The 17441-nt window shown below is 38.1% G+C and overlaps 1 protein-coding gene across 1 annotated transcript in view; it reads right to left on the bottom strand.

Moving 5' to 3' along the window:
- The window catches only part of EPG5 (ectopic P-granules autophagy protein 5 homolog), a 49432-nt gene that overhangs the window by 9456 nt on the left and 22535 nt on the right, over positions 1-17441 (bottom strand). Inside the window, exons 21-37 of the mRNA XM_032206143.1 lie at positions 17050-17169; positions 15302-15468; positions 14875-15102; positions 13138-13261; positions 12594-12738; positions 11392-11563; positions 10310-10472; positions 9578-9720; positions 8240-8396; positions 7064-7258; positions 5753-5966; positions 5243-5403; positions 4920-5127; positions 4183-4258; positions 3266-3369; positions 2153-2328; positions 1293-1478 (exon numbers count right to left, since the gene is read on the bottom strand). Coding sequence (XP_032062034.1) covers positions 1293-1478; positions 2153-2328; positions 3266-3369; positions 4183-4258; positions 4920-5127; positions 5243-5403; positions 5753-5966; positions 7064-7258; positions 8240-8396; positions 9578-9720; positions 10310-10472; positions 11392-11563; positions 12594-12738; positions 13138-13261; positions 14875-15102; positions 15302-15468; positions 17050-17169 — 2739 coding nt within the window. The remainder of the gene's footprint in view (positions 1-1292; positions 1479-2152; positions 2329-3265; positions 3370-4182; positions 4259-4919; positions 5128-5242; positions 5404-5752; positions 5967-7063; positions 7259-8239; positions 8397-9577; positions 9721-10309; positions 10473-11391; positions 11564-12593; positions 12739-13137; positions 13262-14874; positions 15103-15301; positions 15469-17049; positions 17170-17441) is intronic.

Here is a 17441-nt window from a genome sequence, read left to right as displayed (position 1 = left end):
TTTGATTTTCCATTCAGTGAATCATCTGATAACTTGGGGACCTCCTCAATAGCTTATTCCTTAAGAAAAAAAAAGGAGTTTCCTTTTTTTTTTTAAAAAAAAAAAAAGTACAGCAACCTAGTGTCCACAACTGACACAGCCGGTGCAAGTATGCAGACAAACATCTGTCAAAAAGCAGCAGAGACTCTAGCCTTAGCTACTGCCATCTTCCTCTCAAGGTTTCTTCCATGTCTGCAATACAAGAAAGCACCACCTGGATACCAAAAAGCATTAAATTTCTACAACCTATAGATTGAGTAAATACTGAAATTTTGCTGACAGCCAAACAAACTCTCTGAAGTAATCTCTGCCCAATAATGCATCAGAAGCAGATAGTGACAAGCTGGAGAGCACAGTAAGATACAGAGCTAAGTTTTTTTAAAAGTTAAAGATTCTTTACCACCCCCTCCAGACATTTTTGTGTGCTGCTCTGAAAACTAAGTAAACCAAAGCTCAGGTTGACTTAACTGGCCATGGCAGAGTAAACACGTTTCAGTCTCCTGACCCACAGCACTGCAAGTGCTACAGGCGTGGATGCCACACAAAGCTGCTCCTGCACTTACTTCAGCAGACTGCCTGAATCAAAACAGACTGACACAAGACACCCACTCCCACTCAGCCTTTCAGAAAATGCTTCACATTAAAATATATATAATTTTGTACACATATATATGTCCATTCTGTATAGGCAAATACATAAATTCTTGCCAGTGCTACTTCCATTTCCTATGTGTGTATACCTAAGGCTTTATAAAGCTAGGAAAGAGAGAAGGAAGGAGGCATTTTAATTAAAGATCAAATTAAAGGGCAAGATGTACTATCCAGCAACCCATGCTTAACTATGGAAAGGAAAACAGTAGTACAGTAGTTTTATGTAACTTCTTTTTTTTTTAAAAAAAAAAAAAACACAATATATATATATTTGTTCTTTCCAAAATCCAAAGAGTCATTTTGTAACTCCAGGAAACTATCTGTATGCATTTGTTTACTCTTTGTGGCATTACTGGATCACAGCTTCTACAGAAACTTCTCAAAACAAACGGCAGGACTTCCTTTTTTCACGCAGCTTATACACAATGTCTCACATATGGATTTAGTCTAACCTACTTATAGCTTGGGGTAGTTTACCTAGGCAGTAAACACTTCTGAGTTAATAATTCCGTAAATAAGGAAGAGGTCACAGCCTGTCTCCTTTTCAGCCATGGATTATTATTCTTCAAAGACAGACAGGTACAAGCCTTTTCAAAAATTACCTCTTTGCCTATAAGTTGTTCCTCCTTTGCCAACAGGACCATCATATACAGCAAACAGACAATCATGTTGTGGGTCTGAGGGTTCGGGTTGGGACTCCAGGCATCAGAGAGGACACTGACCCAGTTTATTTCACATAAAACATAACCCAGGAACAAGAAACAACTCTTGGGGCTGCCTCTTTCAACCTAGGAAAAAGAAAAAAAAAGAGCCACATAGAACAGCGTAAGATTTAAGTACACTTGCACTTCTTAGCTCCTTATCCAACCATAAAACCACAGCAGCATTTTAGATCAGGGGAGCAGACAGACACCAGTTCCATATCACTTTACTCCCTGCCAGGAGAGCTGCACACATAGCTTTCTAAGTCTCTGAAACAACCAGCACAGCATACAAACTATGGCAAAATAAGGAATCTGGTATAAACTTAACTGCATGATTGTAACTTCTCTTCACTGTAAGGAAAACTGAGAAGTTCTGAGCCCATTTAGAATTGCATGAAGAACCCATCCCAAACAGGTAAGTAGTAAGTCCTGCAGCACTTACCCACCTTGCCACAACTTTATGTTGTCTTAGATGACTTGGAAAGAAGAACATGACCACAGTAAAATACAAGCTTCCTATACATCAAGCACAGCAGTGACAGATTACAAAGACTGCCAGCTTTACAGCTCCCCACATCCTTGTATAAAACTCAATAGCACCCCTTCATAAATATCATGAAACACAAAGTGAGTAGCTGTGAATGCTACAATAAACTTTAAAAGCTTACTTCTTAAAGAACTGTATCAAGCTCTCCAGTTATTTCCAAGTGGAACACAGTTTAGGAACTTAATTCAACTGATGCTATGTACGTACTCACTTTAAAGAACTCCTCCATAAGCATCTGGTCTGGATGCATTTCCTTCCATGGAAGCTTTTTGAACTCAGTATGGAAAGTATAGAGAATAAACTCCGGCATTTTGGGGGCCGTGCAGCATTCACAGTAATGCATTAGATGTAACCAGAGAGCCCCGTGGTGGCTTGGCAACAGCTTATCTAGATCCAAAGGAAATAGTCTAATTAACAACAGAAAAAGTTAAGAAGCACGATCCAACTTTGAAGGTGAAAAACCATAAGCACAAGTTACACCAAAGTCCATGCATGAAAAAAAAAAAAAAACACATTTAAGTTTTTCATGTTTGTTTTGTATTTTCTGTTGTTGCTTGTTCCTTCCTTATTTGACATTGTCCTAAATGACATGTCCTAAATTGACAAGTCAAGTAGCTTGCAATTTCCCCTACTCATTCTTTTGAGCAGCTGCTGGCCAGTAATCTGAAGTTATAGAATACTGCTTCCATGTAGAACTTCACCATTTTTACACTTGTGGTTTTGCGTGAGATTTTTTTTTTTATTTAATCTCACAAGTCTGGAAGCTTATCAAATGCCTGATGTTATTTTATGCATTTATTTCTACAACTAAGCTTGAATCCAGCCCATCACTAAAAGTTGAGGCATTTGTGAAATTAATTTCTTCCATTGTTATGTCCAGGTACACATTAGACATAATAAGCAATGCTAAATATTGGTTCAAAATGATTGGATGTGGAGATTAAATTACACCAAGACTAGCTGCTGAGAAACACACACTGATCATCCTGACATGTTGCTACTGTGTATTTTGTACAGGAATCAAGACCTGGAGTGAAGTCATGCACTTTTCATGAGAGCTTTTGTTTCACTTTAATCCACATAAATGCATATCTATCAGATGATACGGTTAATTAACCACATTCTCTGCCTTTGCCAAGAAAAAAAAGCTGTATTTTAAGGATGAAAGAATATACATGCTAATGGTACCACTACAGTGATCATCTTAGCTAAAAGTTCGTAACAAACAAAATCTCCTCACATCCCATGTCTTAACAGAAAAATCTTTTTTGATCTGATAGAACAGAAAGTGCCATGACATTAAGACAACATCGACCTCACCTACCTTTAAAGCTCTCATGCAAAAGCTTGATGCAATCTGTAAACAAACGGACCACGCTGGATGCTACAGGAGTGTCACTCTCTAACCAAGGGTAGCAGGGCTGGTTACTTAAAAGAAGCAGGAGTGAAACAACAAAAATTTCAGTGCTGTGTTAATAGGTATCATAAACAAGTAGATTTAAATACTCTGAAGCTCAGTATAGTACAGGTATCAACAGTCCTTTCACTCAAACAAAACTCTCTAGGCTTGTTCTTCTTTAAAACAGGTGCATATGTTAATGTCACAGTGAAGATCCATGATACCATTTAATAAGCAGAGATTACTTGTTTAGTATTTTATAACTGAATTAATTTCCAAATTTATTTCCAAATGATGGCACACACCACCAGCAGTCAACGTTCTAATTAAATACTGGAGATGTGCTCAGAGCTCAAAAAGCTTCTGGCTTCAGAAGAAAGTCAAATTTAAGTGCGTAACACTACAGAATAACCCTTCATGTGAAAACAGAAGTACACAGCATAATAGATCATCGTAGGACTGATTTGCCCAAGGTTTGTTTACACAGCACTGCCATCTGAGGTTGTATTAGTACGTTTTGTTCATATGGACTGGTGGTATTAAGTTAAAAAAATACACTCAATAACAGCAATCCATATTTTTCTCATCTCTGCTTCCTGACAAGTGTGTGTGGCATTAATTTTGTACCTAAGACAGTTATTCAACCAAGGTCTTGTAAAATGTATCTAGGGAACTGATGAATTAGTTGCATAATTGTTAACAATATGACACACACGTAACAGCTATTTAAATGGAAAGTCACAATACAATTATGAGTTAGAAAAGAAATCACATAAGAGACATCTCACAGGACTAATGTTCTTTCTTTAACAAAAAAAAACATTTTGAAATGCAATGTATACCTTGCATCTTCCTTGTCTAAGACCAGTATCCATGGTTTAAAGAGTCCAGCAATGACTGAATACAAGGACTGCAATGCTAGAAGAAAACAAAGTGAAGAAGTTGACATCTCAAACTAGCAACACTGAGCCAGTTAGTTTTCTGAACTGGGATTAAATCTCTGCTTAGTTCAACTTTAAATCAGTTCTTCAGGGTCAAATAGAATGTTGACCTCAATATGCTTGTTTGTATCTTTGACTAATAACATGATTGTTTTAACAACAATCCTGATCATTTCGTATTTAGATGTTTTATTAATACTACCTTAGCACATCTTTCAGACTGCAGGTGTAATGATTATTCAGACTTTAAAGCTTCATATACAAAAGTTGCTTAAATTAAATTAAAATTATGCCATGACGAAATTCAGTAGTCCCTTGTTCCCAAACCTGTTCTCAGTGCAAAAGACCATATTTCTTTGAAGAAAGTACAATCTCTCCATAAAATAATTCAAAAGCAAAGTCTGGATTGGTTAATGTAAACAAGCCTCCAGTAACAAATATAAAAAAGGAGGAAGCTCAACATGGACACAGAGTAGACACCTATAATAACTTGTATATTTTTTAACACTATCATCATTAAATAAATACAGAGCAAATTAAAGTTGCTCAACCCAAACCATTCTATGTTTCTATGAAATGGTCTTTAACGGGAGAAATTAAGTGCTCAGTTGAAGTCATTTGCTTATAAGACACATTACCTGCTAAAACTTTGTTACTGCCAACATGCTCGTGGGCTAAATTGACAACTTCAGTTTCAATGAGCCGTTTGACAAGGTACTCCAGAAATGTATTCATTTCAGCCACATAAGTACTCCATTTTGAAAACAGGCCAAAGGTCCTGAAGTCCACTGAAGCCAGTCGGAGTTTGCAGAAAGAGCTGGAAAGCCATTCTATTGTCTCTCTAACCTGAAGAAAGAAACTATCAATCAGATAAAGAAAGACTGTACAGCAGTGTTATTTGTCACTGGTGGGCATGTGTTTCAGCTGCAGAACACAGCAAATCAACCAGAAAGGCATCCACCTGTTCTTCAGAGAGGAGAATTTCCACAGACTCCCGCAGTACAGAACTTTCAGTACAATCGTTTTTCTTGAAGCTTCCCTGTTCAGTCACGGATGAACCACATCCCAAAGCTTTAAGCGATGCCTTCCAACATTCAGGGCTTAGAAGCTGCTCTGAAGAGCCTTAGGAGGAAGAGAAGGGAATACATTTGTGAAAAATCTGAAGGATATTAAACCTATTCTCATTTTAAGTCAGAAAAGGTTGAAATTAGAGCTTCCTACCACATTAAAAAAAATACATAGTTCAGGCACGAGTTTGAAAGCTCCAGGTTTAAGGTTGAGCAGTCTCTAATTCCATAGCAAAAGTAATTTCACGTTCCCATTTGGCTCCTACATGCTCTCTTCTCAGGAGACAAAGAAGTTTAGATCATTCTATATTTGTTACTGTCTAACACTACTGCATCAACTTCATGTTTTTTAGCCAGAATAGCGCTGTACAAGAGGTCTAGTATGTATCAATTCAGATACTCACTTTGCACGAACAACCTTAGAAAATCACTATAGTGATCAGGAAACTGATACTGGAGAAGGTTAGTCCAATGTTTGCAGAAGATATTAAACGGCATCAAAATATCTTCCTCAGGTTCAAGGCCGCATGCATTGAGAGCCAAGTGAATAGATTCCAGAAGCCTGGTACGTTCAGATAGGGGTGGCTTAGTAACACTTAACCATTGCGTAAGGTCAAACTAGAACAAAGGACAGGAAGCATTTGTAAGCAGAAGCTTTAATGGCCACAACACCTTCAGGAGAAGGGAGAAACTGTCAAGGGAAAATGCCTCCCTAAGATTTTGTGTACTTAAGTAAAACCTAAAATAATCATCATCATCATCTCACTAAGCCTAGCTCAAAACCAATGTAATTCTCTCTAAAGGTTATGATTCAGCACATTACAGAAGTCCCTAAATGTACAAAATAATTTTTATCAGAGGTTCTCTAATTCATACAAATGCACGTGAGCTTCTGTATTTCAGTACCACCACCAAACACTCAAATGCATTAGACTAGGGGAGCCTCTGTAGCCCCTAGATTTTCATATGGAGATGCAAAGCTTTTGTAGCCTCCAGGCCATCTGTTCAGAAAAAGTGCAGCAGGGACAGCGCTGATTTTTGCCACTAACAACAGTTCCGAGTCATGCCCAAACCAGACCACCTGCTATTCACAGCTATCAAGCCCAGTCCCTGAGTAACTAATGCAGAGAATTAGAACATCGTCAAGGTCTAAGTGTAGCAGTCATTTCTCCACAGATACACAATATCATGCAGCCCTGATACAAGATATGTGCAAATCGCTTGCTCTTACTTAATCCTATGCATTTAAAGATTACATTTGTAGCACTCTTTTCATTCACAGCTAACAGAGGTGGAAGATTCAGTCACTGTTCCTGTTTTTGATAACTTGTTTTTAAAGTAGTTGATATTCACTGTTTCGATGAAGGTCTCCACAGAGATATCAGGCAGAAAATCGTAAAGACTCATAAATAACCTGCTTTGACTTCAACTTAAGAATAAGAGTGTACTAAGAGGAAGCCCTAGTAAGCACACACTGATACTATGTGGGAAATGGTAATTCAAGCTTCCCATTTGATTTTCCCTCTAGTTCCTCTTCAGCTTAAAGATAACAAACAGCATTTAGTATGAGCAACATTGATTAATAAAACCTGTCACTGTTATTTTGCAGTTTGAGGTTTGTATCTTTCTTCCATAGCTTAAAGGTGCAGTCATTAAAGGGAAATAACATCCACATAGGGAACCCACAGAACAGAAAGTATTTGTGAGTATTTTACCTTTGTCAACAGCATGAAGACAACATCACTGTTATCCTCACTCAGAAAGGCCACGACTTTTTCATATAAAGTCACAAATTCATCAGGAGAAGCAACAGGAGTGAAGTAAGGAGAAAGAAGTGTACAGAGCCTTCGATTCTGCAGGATCGTCTGGAGGAGACGCTTGCACTCTGACTTGGTCCCACTGATGAACACCTGAGGAAATCAGTAATAATGAGAAAAGTGGTCCAGTGTGAGTCTATGGGGAAAAAAAAGCACTTTGAAACTTTTTGTTGAGATAAGCACAAATGCATTTGTTTTGTTTTTAAAGCTTTCCAAAAAGCAAAAAAGGCAGACTGTATGAGACCAGCTTCAAATAAACACTGCTGTTCCACAAATATTATTGTAAACTAAGCAGTTTCCCTAGCACACTGAAGAACAGCACTTGTGACCGCACACATCACATAGAAATACCCCAAAATCCAATTTTTCTGGCTAACAAAAAACAGAACAGAAAGTGAAGCCAGACTTCAGTAGCCCTGTCTGATACTAGTGAAAATTTAATCAGAACTATGACTATGGAAAGCTTTCTGCACCCCAGCTGTCAGACTGGGACAGGACTTCAGGACAGCTGGGTACAGGGAAACCTGCATCTAATAGATCCAAATAAACACCTGAACACATAGGAAAAATCTACTGATTTTTCCTCAGAGCATCCATGTAATATGATCGCTACTGCGAACAAGGAGTTCATATTTTTTCTACCAGAAACATTCTGGCCAACTCATTACACAAAGGATATTGCAAGGCTTCAGAAGAGAGGTGTCAAAACACAGAGGTTGACAAGACACGTGTAAGCTAGGAAGTCATCAATAATAAAGAAATATATGCCAAAACAACTTTTTATATACTGCACTGGACTTTAAACAATACCCTAAAAATCCAGCCTTCTTCAGCACTTGATACACACAGAGTATTTCAGTGTTCAGCAAGCACTTCAGAGCAACAGTTGTAATTTTGCTCATATGCAAGCTTAAACTCTCCTATATACTGCATGTATTATACAATTAGCTGAAGACAAGAATGGGATAGAAGCTTAAAAGCTAATTTTCAGACTTTCTAAAGATTTTAAGACCTCAATATCAGCAGACAACTGGGGTAAGTGCTAACGCATGCAATGCTAGAGAATAAACTTACTTGGCCGAGAATCTCAATGCATGAAGTGAAGAACTGCCTCGTGGGAGGATTGCGTTGAGTTTCATCACACACATATTCCACTACTATGAAAAACAAACTAATTCCAACCTTCTGAATTGCAGGCATAGGCTGCACCTTGTAGATATTTATTAATGCCCTGCAAAACAAAAGATTAAGGTAACATGTGGAAAATAATTATGATATTGATGAACAGTTTCTTGTCCACACGTAGCATTAAGATAAATGTACCTGGCTTACATGATAATTAAGAGTGGTTTCACAGAATTGCTAAGGTTGGAAGCGACCTCTAGTGGTCATTTGGTCGAACCCCTGCTCAAGCAGGGACACCTAGCACAGGCTGCCCAGGATCACATCCAGGCAGGTTTTGATGCTTAAACAGCGTCTCCTGTTTCAGTTTGTGTCATTTTACTGGGAAGACTCAGTGATTTTGCTTTAATTCTTCTACTAATGTTCTCTTGCATATTGCTAAATAAATGTTTGAGGTCAAATCAAACTCCATATTCACTGAGTCTGAATTCAAACATCTGAAGAATATGCAGTTCCACAGATATAAATCGCAATTGCGAGCTCATCTACAGAATTTTTCAGATTAATGATCAAGAATGAATGTGTAGAAACAACAATCAAATACTTTACAACAGAGGATGTACTCTACAAGGGTTGTTTTGTTGTTGTTTTGTTTGTTTGCTTGTTTTAAATTGTATTTGGTTTCCTAGCTGAAATCTGGATCAAAGAAATGACGTTGCAAAATTGGATCTCTGGGACGAACTCTAAAACGGCTTCAAGAGATGGTAACCCTTGGACTAATCCACTCATTCACACAAAAATTCAGATTTAATAGTCCTCTTCCAGTACACGATTTCATTCCACATACTGAAAAGCTACTTGAAATCATAGTTTTCCATTACAGAACTATGTCCTCCTACACAGGAGGCACATATTAAAAACATCTCCTTTAGCTTATGGCTGGAACAGCTGTTAAATTTTTTTTTGAAGCTTAACATATCATCCCTGTCTTCACTCAATCTGCTCTTGCACATTTAAAATGAGTATTCTAATGCTGAGTACAATAAATCAAAATAGAGAACATGTGTGCCCTGTTAAGGCTGAATGACCAGCAGTTAGCTCTTCTGATAATGCATGGAGTTATTCTTTCAGGGATCTGTCAAACATGTAGGTCTCCGGGTTCCAGCTCTGTTGTTGACTCAGACTGATAAAAGCATGAAAACCACACAAGTAAGTTCCATATTTTACCTCTAATATATAGGAAAAGAAATATAAAACATCACTACCTAAAGCAATGTCTGAACAACCTACGTTATAAAATTTTCCACATGTACTGCTGCTTCCACAACACCCAGAGAAGGTGGCTTCGTAGCTTCTGCTTGCAGTTGTCTCACTTCTTTACGCAAAGCATGAAGCTGCTGGCTCACTGCTTCATTTTTATGTTTCCCTTCAAACTAAATGACAAAAAGACACATGTTCATTTCAGAATAGTATCCTTTACCAAAATTCTTCAATGTTGCACATAACTGTAAAAATGAAGCAGAGCACACTAAGAACTGAGCATAGAAGGCTTTCTCCTGAGAGTTTTGATCAAGTTCAGTGCATACAGCCCAAACACACATCCTTATGGCACACGAACATAATCCTTACCTTTGTAATAAGAATTTTTATCCACAGACACTGACACTTGGATGGGATCGAGAAATTCACACACCAAATGACATGGGAATTTTTCTATGAACTTTTTCAGTTTTATTCCTAGTAGTGTGAATATTGCTATACTCTCATACTGGGAAACAGTTTAGTACAAATGCTATGAGTAATCCAAAACTTTAAACAATTTATTCTTCCGCTGTTGATCTGCATCTCCTTCACAGAATTACATATTAAGTATTTCAGGTAATTTTTTTTCTTTTTAGAACTTAATTTGTTTCTAAAGGTATAGAGCAGCACTTCATCAAATATGTCCACTCTTGCAACCATTCAATCATTTCATTTTCATTAACCACAGGCCCAAAACAGAAGTGATGTTACGCCTCTAACCTGGATTGTCAGAAGAGCTGCTCCCTGGCAGGCTTTATTTGAAGTTCCCCGGCACTCCAAATGGAGGGTGATCTGTTCTTCCCGGTTGACATACAGCTTAGGTATAGTATCCAGTATTTCACTGTTGAGAGCAACATGTTGGGATTCCCAAAGAGCTGCAGTTCTGAAATGCATTTATTAGTCTTTAGTAACAGTACTGCTAAGAATTTAAAAGCAAGAGCTAAGACTTCACTTTAATGTGCTGTACAAAGACTCATGACACTTCTCTAGGAAACAGTAACTCCATTTCATAATCTTTTAACTCCAAAGTGATAGCTCCTCAAAGTAGTAACAGAATTAGCTTAATTTAAAGAAGAACAAAACTAATAAAGTTTGCATATTTTAATTATTCCCTAAGACATCCTGAAAGGAAGTTAAATAGATTACCCAGTACAGAAGATGCAATTCTCCACCAGACAAAATAAGATAGATTCAGTCAACAGAAAAAGCCCAGGTGAAACTGTTGCTGGAATCATTTACACATCCCTTCTTGGGATTAACAAGGATTTTGCATTTATTTTAAATAATACTACTACATTACTACTGTATTACTACATTGTGTGAGAATACATCTATCACCTGTGTTTGACACTTCAAAAATATTTGATCTGAGTTCTCATAGAGTAATTTTAATAAACAAAGTTTCTTCTCTTTTATACACAAACTTAACAGCTCCAGAAGTCAGGTTTCTCTCCAAAGGGTTTCACTGTTTCAAATTATCATCACTAAATTAGTGTAAAAGGGTAACATTGTCAATAACTCTAGGTTAAAGGGAAGCATTATTTTTATGTCAAATGACAAAAACTGCAGCTGTTAGATATGAACTGAAGCAATCTTAGGTCATTAAATAAGACTTGTATAGCCAGTTAAAGGAGTGAAATAACAAGTGACATGATAGCCAAGAAAAGAAAACAAAAAAAAAGGGCCAAGAGACAGAAGTCAAGTATTGCCAGTCTTGTGCACCATCAGTAAGGCTGCTGTAAAGGGCAGCTGAAGACACTGTTAAACACTAGGGAGGCAAAGGGTCAACAGCTAAGTCTTACTTGGCATGTCGCTGCAAGACATTAAGGTCTGTTCGTGTGAGCTGAATTGCTTCTTTCTGACTGATCAGACTGGCAGAGGAAATAACTGGCACAGGAGCTTTCATTAGCTGGAGCGGAAGAGGGGGCTTGGGAGTATCAAACTTCTTCAAATTATTCATTATCCTCTCTTTGGCTAGAAAAGAAAGCAGAAATAAGTTATGTTGCTAAGAAAACTTTAGAATGATTTCAACAAAATATTTCAGATTTATATATATTTTTAATTTATGAAATATTTTTAGGAGACATTCTCAGGACTCCTCCCCTTTTATTATCATTTAGCTAACCTTTTTATGTTGTTGTTGACAAAGCTTAATTCACACAGCTAATTTTCACGGCCAGCTCCATCACACACCATTAGGATCCAAGGTGCCACAGTTTACCTTTTTTCCCCTCCACCCACTCCTACCTTCCAGCTTTTCTGTTTTCCTCTTACCACCTTCTTTATTCTCCTCACCTGACAGAGGCTCCTAGTTCCTCCTAAGCCAAATTCATATTCTTTGCCTAAAATTCATCCTCATCTCTAGTCTTGTCGCATCCAAATCCTTCCCAAAGCACAATCTCTTTCCAGGTCAGCTCTTTTCCTGCCGATTCCCACTCAACTCCTTTGCCTAAACAGTACAAATTCATCCATAAAAATATCCTAGTTTCCTTCTTTTCCCTCACTCCCCTTTTAATCAGCCCACCAAGAATATCTCCCACATCCTTAATGTATGTACCATGATTATTATCCCTTTCCTAGGCTAGAACACCCCTTTCACTGTGCCAGAACTTCAAGTAAACAACAAGGAAATGTACTAGTAACAAAAAAAAAAAAAAAAAAAAAGAGAGAATCTTTCTGGTTTTAGTTATAGTGTTTATTGCCTTTGCTTGCAACTGTCTCTAGGTAAACATTAGGAAAATTCAGCCTGTCTGATACGTGCTCTGCGTGGAACAATCTTCGCAGAGCCCACTCACAAAGCTTTAGGCGCCACATGACATGTGGTTCTGTGATGTGTCATGCTTTAAACCAGGAACCATGATAGCCTCATATATGAGCATTTCAGTTAGAACACCATGAAAATTGTGTAAAATGCTGTACCAAGCTGTGTTAACATTTTCACTCACAGACATCATTATATTTTTCAAGATACCAGGGTATCATTAATAATTCTCTTATCTCTTACCTGACAAAGGATTGGTGAAATCTGTTTGCCCTGCAGAAATACTAGCTGTTGTATGTGATTCAAGCTGAGACCGCATCCAAAGGTTTATAGCTTCCTGAAACTCATGGTGGATGAGTTCAACATTGACATACTCCATCCACAAGTCCTAAAGCGTAAAAGAATTAATCATTACAATTTTGGTTATTACCATATATTGCGCATCCATCCCAGTAACTAGGGAGCTAAATAATTAAAACCACACCCCGCAGTTTAAAGTTATATGAAAACACTATGAAGAAAAAATTAAGAAAACTGTTGCAGAATTTTTATCACATATACAGATAAGCCACTGAAAAGGGTTCATGATACTTCAAGAAGAAACCTGACAAACATACATAATATAATTACTAACAAATTAGAGAACAAGTAGGGATGATTACAATTTATGTCCTGAAAGCGTAACACAGAGGAAACCAAAGTTGTCTAAAACATCATAGCACAATTTTACAGCCCACTTTAACAAGTGAATTCAAATCCCATGTTGCCAGAGTCATTAGTACTTCACCTGTTGATTCTGCATGATTTTAGCAAGTCTATGTGCATCATATTGCTTTGGTAAAGAAGGAATGTATGTGTTTCCTTTCTGAAAGCTCTCCTCTTCCAACCACAGAACAAAAACATTACAAAGCCTGAGACGAAAAACAATACAGGGGAAAAAAAGTCAATACTAATTTTAATTGTATGCATACGTACAGCATAGATTACAGAGTAGTCTTAATCTGGGGTTTAAAGTTAAGGCAACAAATCTTGCTACCAGTTTACACAGCAGAAAATTTGGACTTCTCAGATGCTTTGTGATTAATTTACTAAGCATCAGTTCAAGGACCAGCAGTGGGAAGAAGCTACTTACAAATACATGAAGTGCAATAATGATGAGTAACAGGAAAAATTTTGAAGAGGAAGACATTTATTATGAAGTCACACACAACCCAGGACCAGAACTGTGTGTCAGGGAATAACATCCATAACCCCATTCAGAAGACCAAAGAAGAAAAAATTATATATATTTGAGCAATCTTAGCTTCTCACACCAGGACTTGTCTAGGAAGCCTGCTCTGAAATTTTACATCTGAGCTGAGCTGCATCTTCCAATCGTTTTCTGACTCAATTTCACACCTAGTTTATTCTCATTTCTTTCTCTCCTAACATAATACCTCAATGGATAGCCTCAAAGGCTATCCATTTTTTTTAAGCATAGAATCCAAGTTTTCTTGACTGAATCCAGGGGAGAACAAGAATGCCACTAAATCTTTCCACCATAGGAGTTTGCTTGCGATATTTAATACTGTTTTCTATATCAATCCACTGATGAGAAAATGGAACTAGTCCAGTTCCAAGACTCAACCCTGATGAATTCAAGTAGTATTTTCCCTTCTGTCCAGGTGGCCATTAAACTTTCTCAGCGTAAGATTACTTGGCTGTAGAATCCTATGGTTTTAAGATGGAGTGTGGAAATCCTTCGATGTGTCTGGACTTTCTTAGAAATTAACACTGCAAATATTTCTGAAGGTAGACTTCTCAAGACTAGAAGTCTGCCTAAACAAACATGGACTTCTGAACAGCATAGTTATGGTTTCATCGTGCATGAGATTCATGTCTCCTAAAAACAACCTACTTGACACTGCTTACAGAAATGAGAATTCCTCAGCTGAGTTGCAGTATGTCTCTCCAGCATAAGGAGAGACTCTTCACTAAGATTTTGATTAAGTAGACATACCACATTTGTCTTTCCACCTAGCACACAATGTATTTATTGCAGCTCAGCATTAGCACACTGAGTAAACTGCACTAACTGAATTATGAGCTGAAGTCCCTATTGACTTCCCTGCTGTATTCAGATGTAAACTGGGGCCCCAAGTCTGTGCCAAACAGGTATACATGCAAAGCAGCACTTAAAGCTGCTATTATGTACTTATATATACAAGACTATGAATGTGTCTATACTAGTATTTTAACAGCATGGGAATGCCACTAATTAAAAAAAATATACATCTCCCCTCTACGGAGGGCGACAATTCAACAACGTTTAATTTTTAGTAGTAAAGTCAACCTCCTTAAACAAAACAACTTGCATCAGAGGAACAGACATGATCATGACTAGGTATATAACAAGTGCTTAGTACATCTATGTCAGCCAAGAGTCCCACCCCTTCACATCTCCCATGGCTAAGACTGGTACCACAGCAGTCTAGTAGCTCAGGTGTTGTCGTGAATAAGACTGAACTGGGCTGGAGTTCTTTACCTGACAAGCTCCTTATGCAATTCCGGTGAAGTCAGGTAATCTGATGAGCAGCTTGCCTTCTCCAGTGATCTTTCACTGCCTTCTGCAGGACTCTCCACTTTAAGAGCCTTACTGGCAGCATGGTGGAAGTCTGCTACCTCTATTAAGCGCTGCTTCATTTCATTTAGTAAGTTAATATGAGCTGCACTCTGGAAAAATCGTCTTCCAATACAGCCATCTACAGGTAATCTAAAAAAGAACAAAACAGCAAAAACAAAGTCTTGTTGCAAGTGTCAGATCAGAATGTCTGCAAATGAACTGACTCTGGAGAAGTTACCAATACCTACTGCTTTCAAATGAGCTCTTAGTACGAAGCACTTAGACACGTTTACAGTGCAAGCATATTAGTGCTTGCTATTTTACCTGAAGGCTTTATGATCAGACTCACCCATATTGTGGTCCTGGTCGGTGAAGGTAAAGCAGAAAGAATTTCTGCCAGATTAGTGGCATGAGAGGGTGATCAGCAGGTGTAGCAAGGGCCTGGTGAGCCCAGCGGTAAATCATTAGCCTCTGAAGGGAAGGTACAATGGGCAGCTTCAGCTGGATCTGGGCTTTCTGCAAAAACAGTATTTTAGTTGGGTGCCCCGCTGCGGTTTCCTGCAACAGGCTGTCACATCCTAACCCAACAGATCAGCACAGCAGGAAAATTCAGCAGTTCCAAGGCAGAAAACTTCAGATACGTTCATGTATCTGTTCAAGGTCTTGTAGGAAATCTGCCCAACTAACAGTTATGTTGGACAGCTATTAGAGAGCAGTACTACAACTCTGACACTTACAAAAAAATAACACAAGTATTACTGTGATGCAAACCCAACGTAAGCCTGTTGGTGTTACAGTTCCTCCTCACAGAAGTATATGCTTTAAGCTTCCAGAAGGTGGTGTTAAGAGAACAAGGCAGCAGCAGTGAAGTACAAGGCATGTTCCAAACACTAAAAATAAGTCATAAGCTACATGAGGAAGTAGAGCCCTACATCATGCTACCGATTTTAGCAATTTTCCATACTATGTTCTACACAGCCCTGCTGAACATCCAAAACAAAGTAGAACTAATGTGAAGAAAGCATACAGAAGGAAAAGCTTTTTTTTTTTTTTCCTGCAAAAACAGAATAAAGGCAGTGCAATGTACGAAAGCAGAACACAGAATGCTAACTCTATAAACTAAATCACAGGAAACTCATAGACCAAATCCCCATGGACTGTGCCTGTATCAGGGGAACTCTTCTGAGACCCCAGGCCTCAGTGAAGATCCTGGCACTACCTCATCCCCTACGCTAGACCTCAGAAACCCTCAGCACGCTTTTCTGCCCAGTCCCCACACACCATCTCACTGCTTACCAGGGAAATTGAGACAGGTAAGCCCAGGGACAAATGTTCTCCACACTTGTCTCCAAGTAACCAAGACACATATCAGTCTGGCTGTAGCCAAGCAAATCCACTTCCTTAGGACTTCTAGACTAACTTCTTCAAAAAAAAAAAAAACCACAACACACTAACAGTTGAGATGAAGGACAGTCCAGAATTTAAACTTCTACACAAGACAGCTTGTTCTCGACTTGTTTCATTCAGAATTTCTCACTGAATTTGGGCAAACAAACTGCAAAACACTGCACTCTGGCTTAAAGAACACCTGACTTTGCAAGTTAATAACAAACTTCTCTGTCAGTTTTGAAAAATACTTCAGAGAATAAATAGGGCAACAAATAAGTGTAAAACGCTAAAGCCCAGACTTTTTTTTCAGAATTCAGATCATCTGAAAAATTGATCTTTGACAGAGATGTTTCCCTGCCTGCAGATTAAGAGTATCTGCACTACTCATCTCAGTGGCACAGAATAAATCCACCAAAGACTGGAAGGCATTCAGCTGATCTAGGAAATCATGTAAAAACCCTAGTTACTGAATGAAACTTTCTGTAAATAATTACGTATTAAGAACAGATTAAACAGTAATCTTTGAGTATTCAACTCAAAATGTGAAGGGAAGCATTCGACATACATTTTCTCCAGGAGAGCCAAGCAGATATAAAGCATTAGTTACGACTTTGGCTTGGTAAGAAAAAGCAGAGGAGATAAAAGCTATGGAATACAAACGAACACTTTTCTATACTAACCCTCTAAGAGGATGAACAGTTTGCTCACCTTTAAAGCTTGATCAGGAGTTAAATCATTAATAACTAATTCCCCCTCAACAACTCTGCGAAGCTGCGAATCTTCTTCAAATATTGACTCCATATTTAACACCATCCATGAAAACCAGACCTGTACAACACAGTAATAATGGAAATATTGGTAACAAAATTGTAGGTGCAGGATCAGAAAGCTTGCTGTTTTCTTAAGTGTATGTCTTTTCCAGATTTTCATTACAAACATGAAAGAGTATTGTCACATCAAGGCAAGAAAAACACTTTCTTTACCTACATTCACACATCCTTGTTGTATATGGTATTATTTTGAGAAAGGAAGGTGAAACCAGGGACCACTGATAGAATTTGCCTGAGAGTTTCAGAGGGATACCATAAAACAGGATCTCC

The sequence above is a fragment of the Aythya fuligula genome, chromosome Z, assembly GCF_009819795.1.
Source record: "Aythya fuligula isolate bAytFul2 chromosome Z, bAytFul2.pri, whole genome shotgun sequence".
NCBI classification, from domain to species: domain Eukaryota; kingdom Metazoa; phylum Chordata; class Aves; order Anseriformes; family Anatidae; genus Aythya; species Aythya fuligula.
The sequence above is the reverse complement of the archived record's forward strand: the minus strand, read 5'-3'. Positions and strand labels throughout refer to the sequence as shown.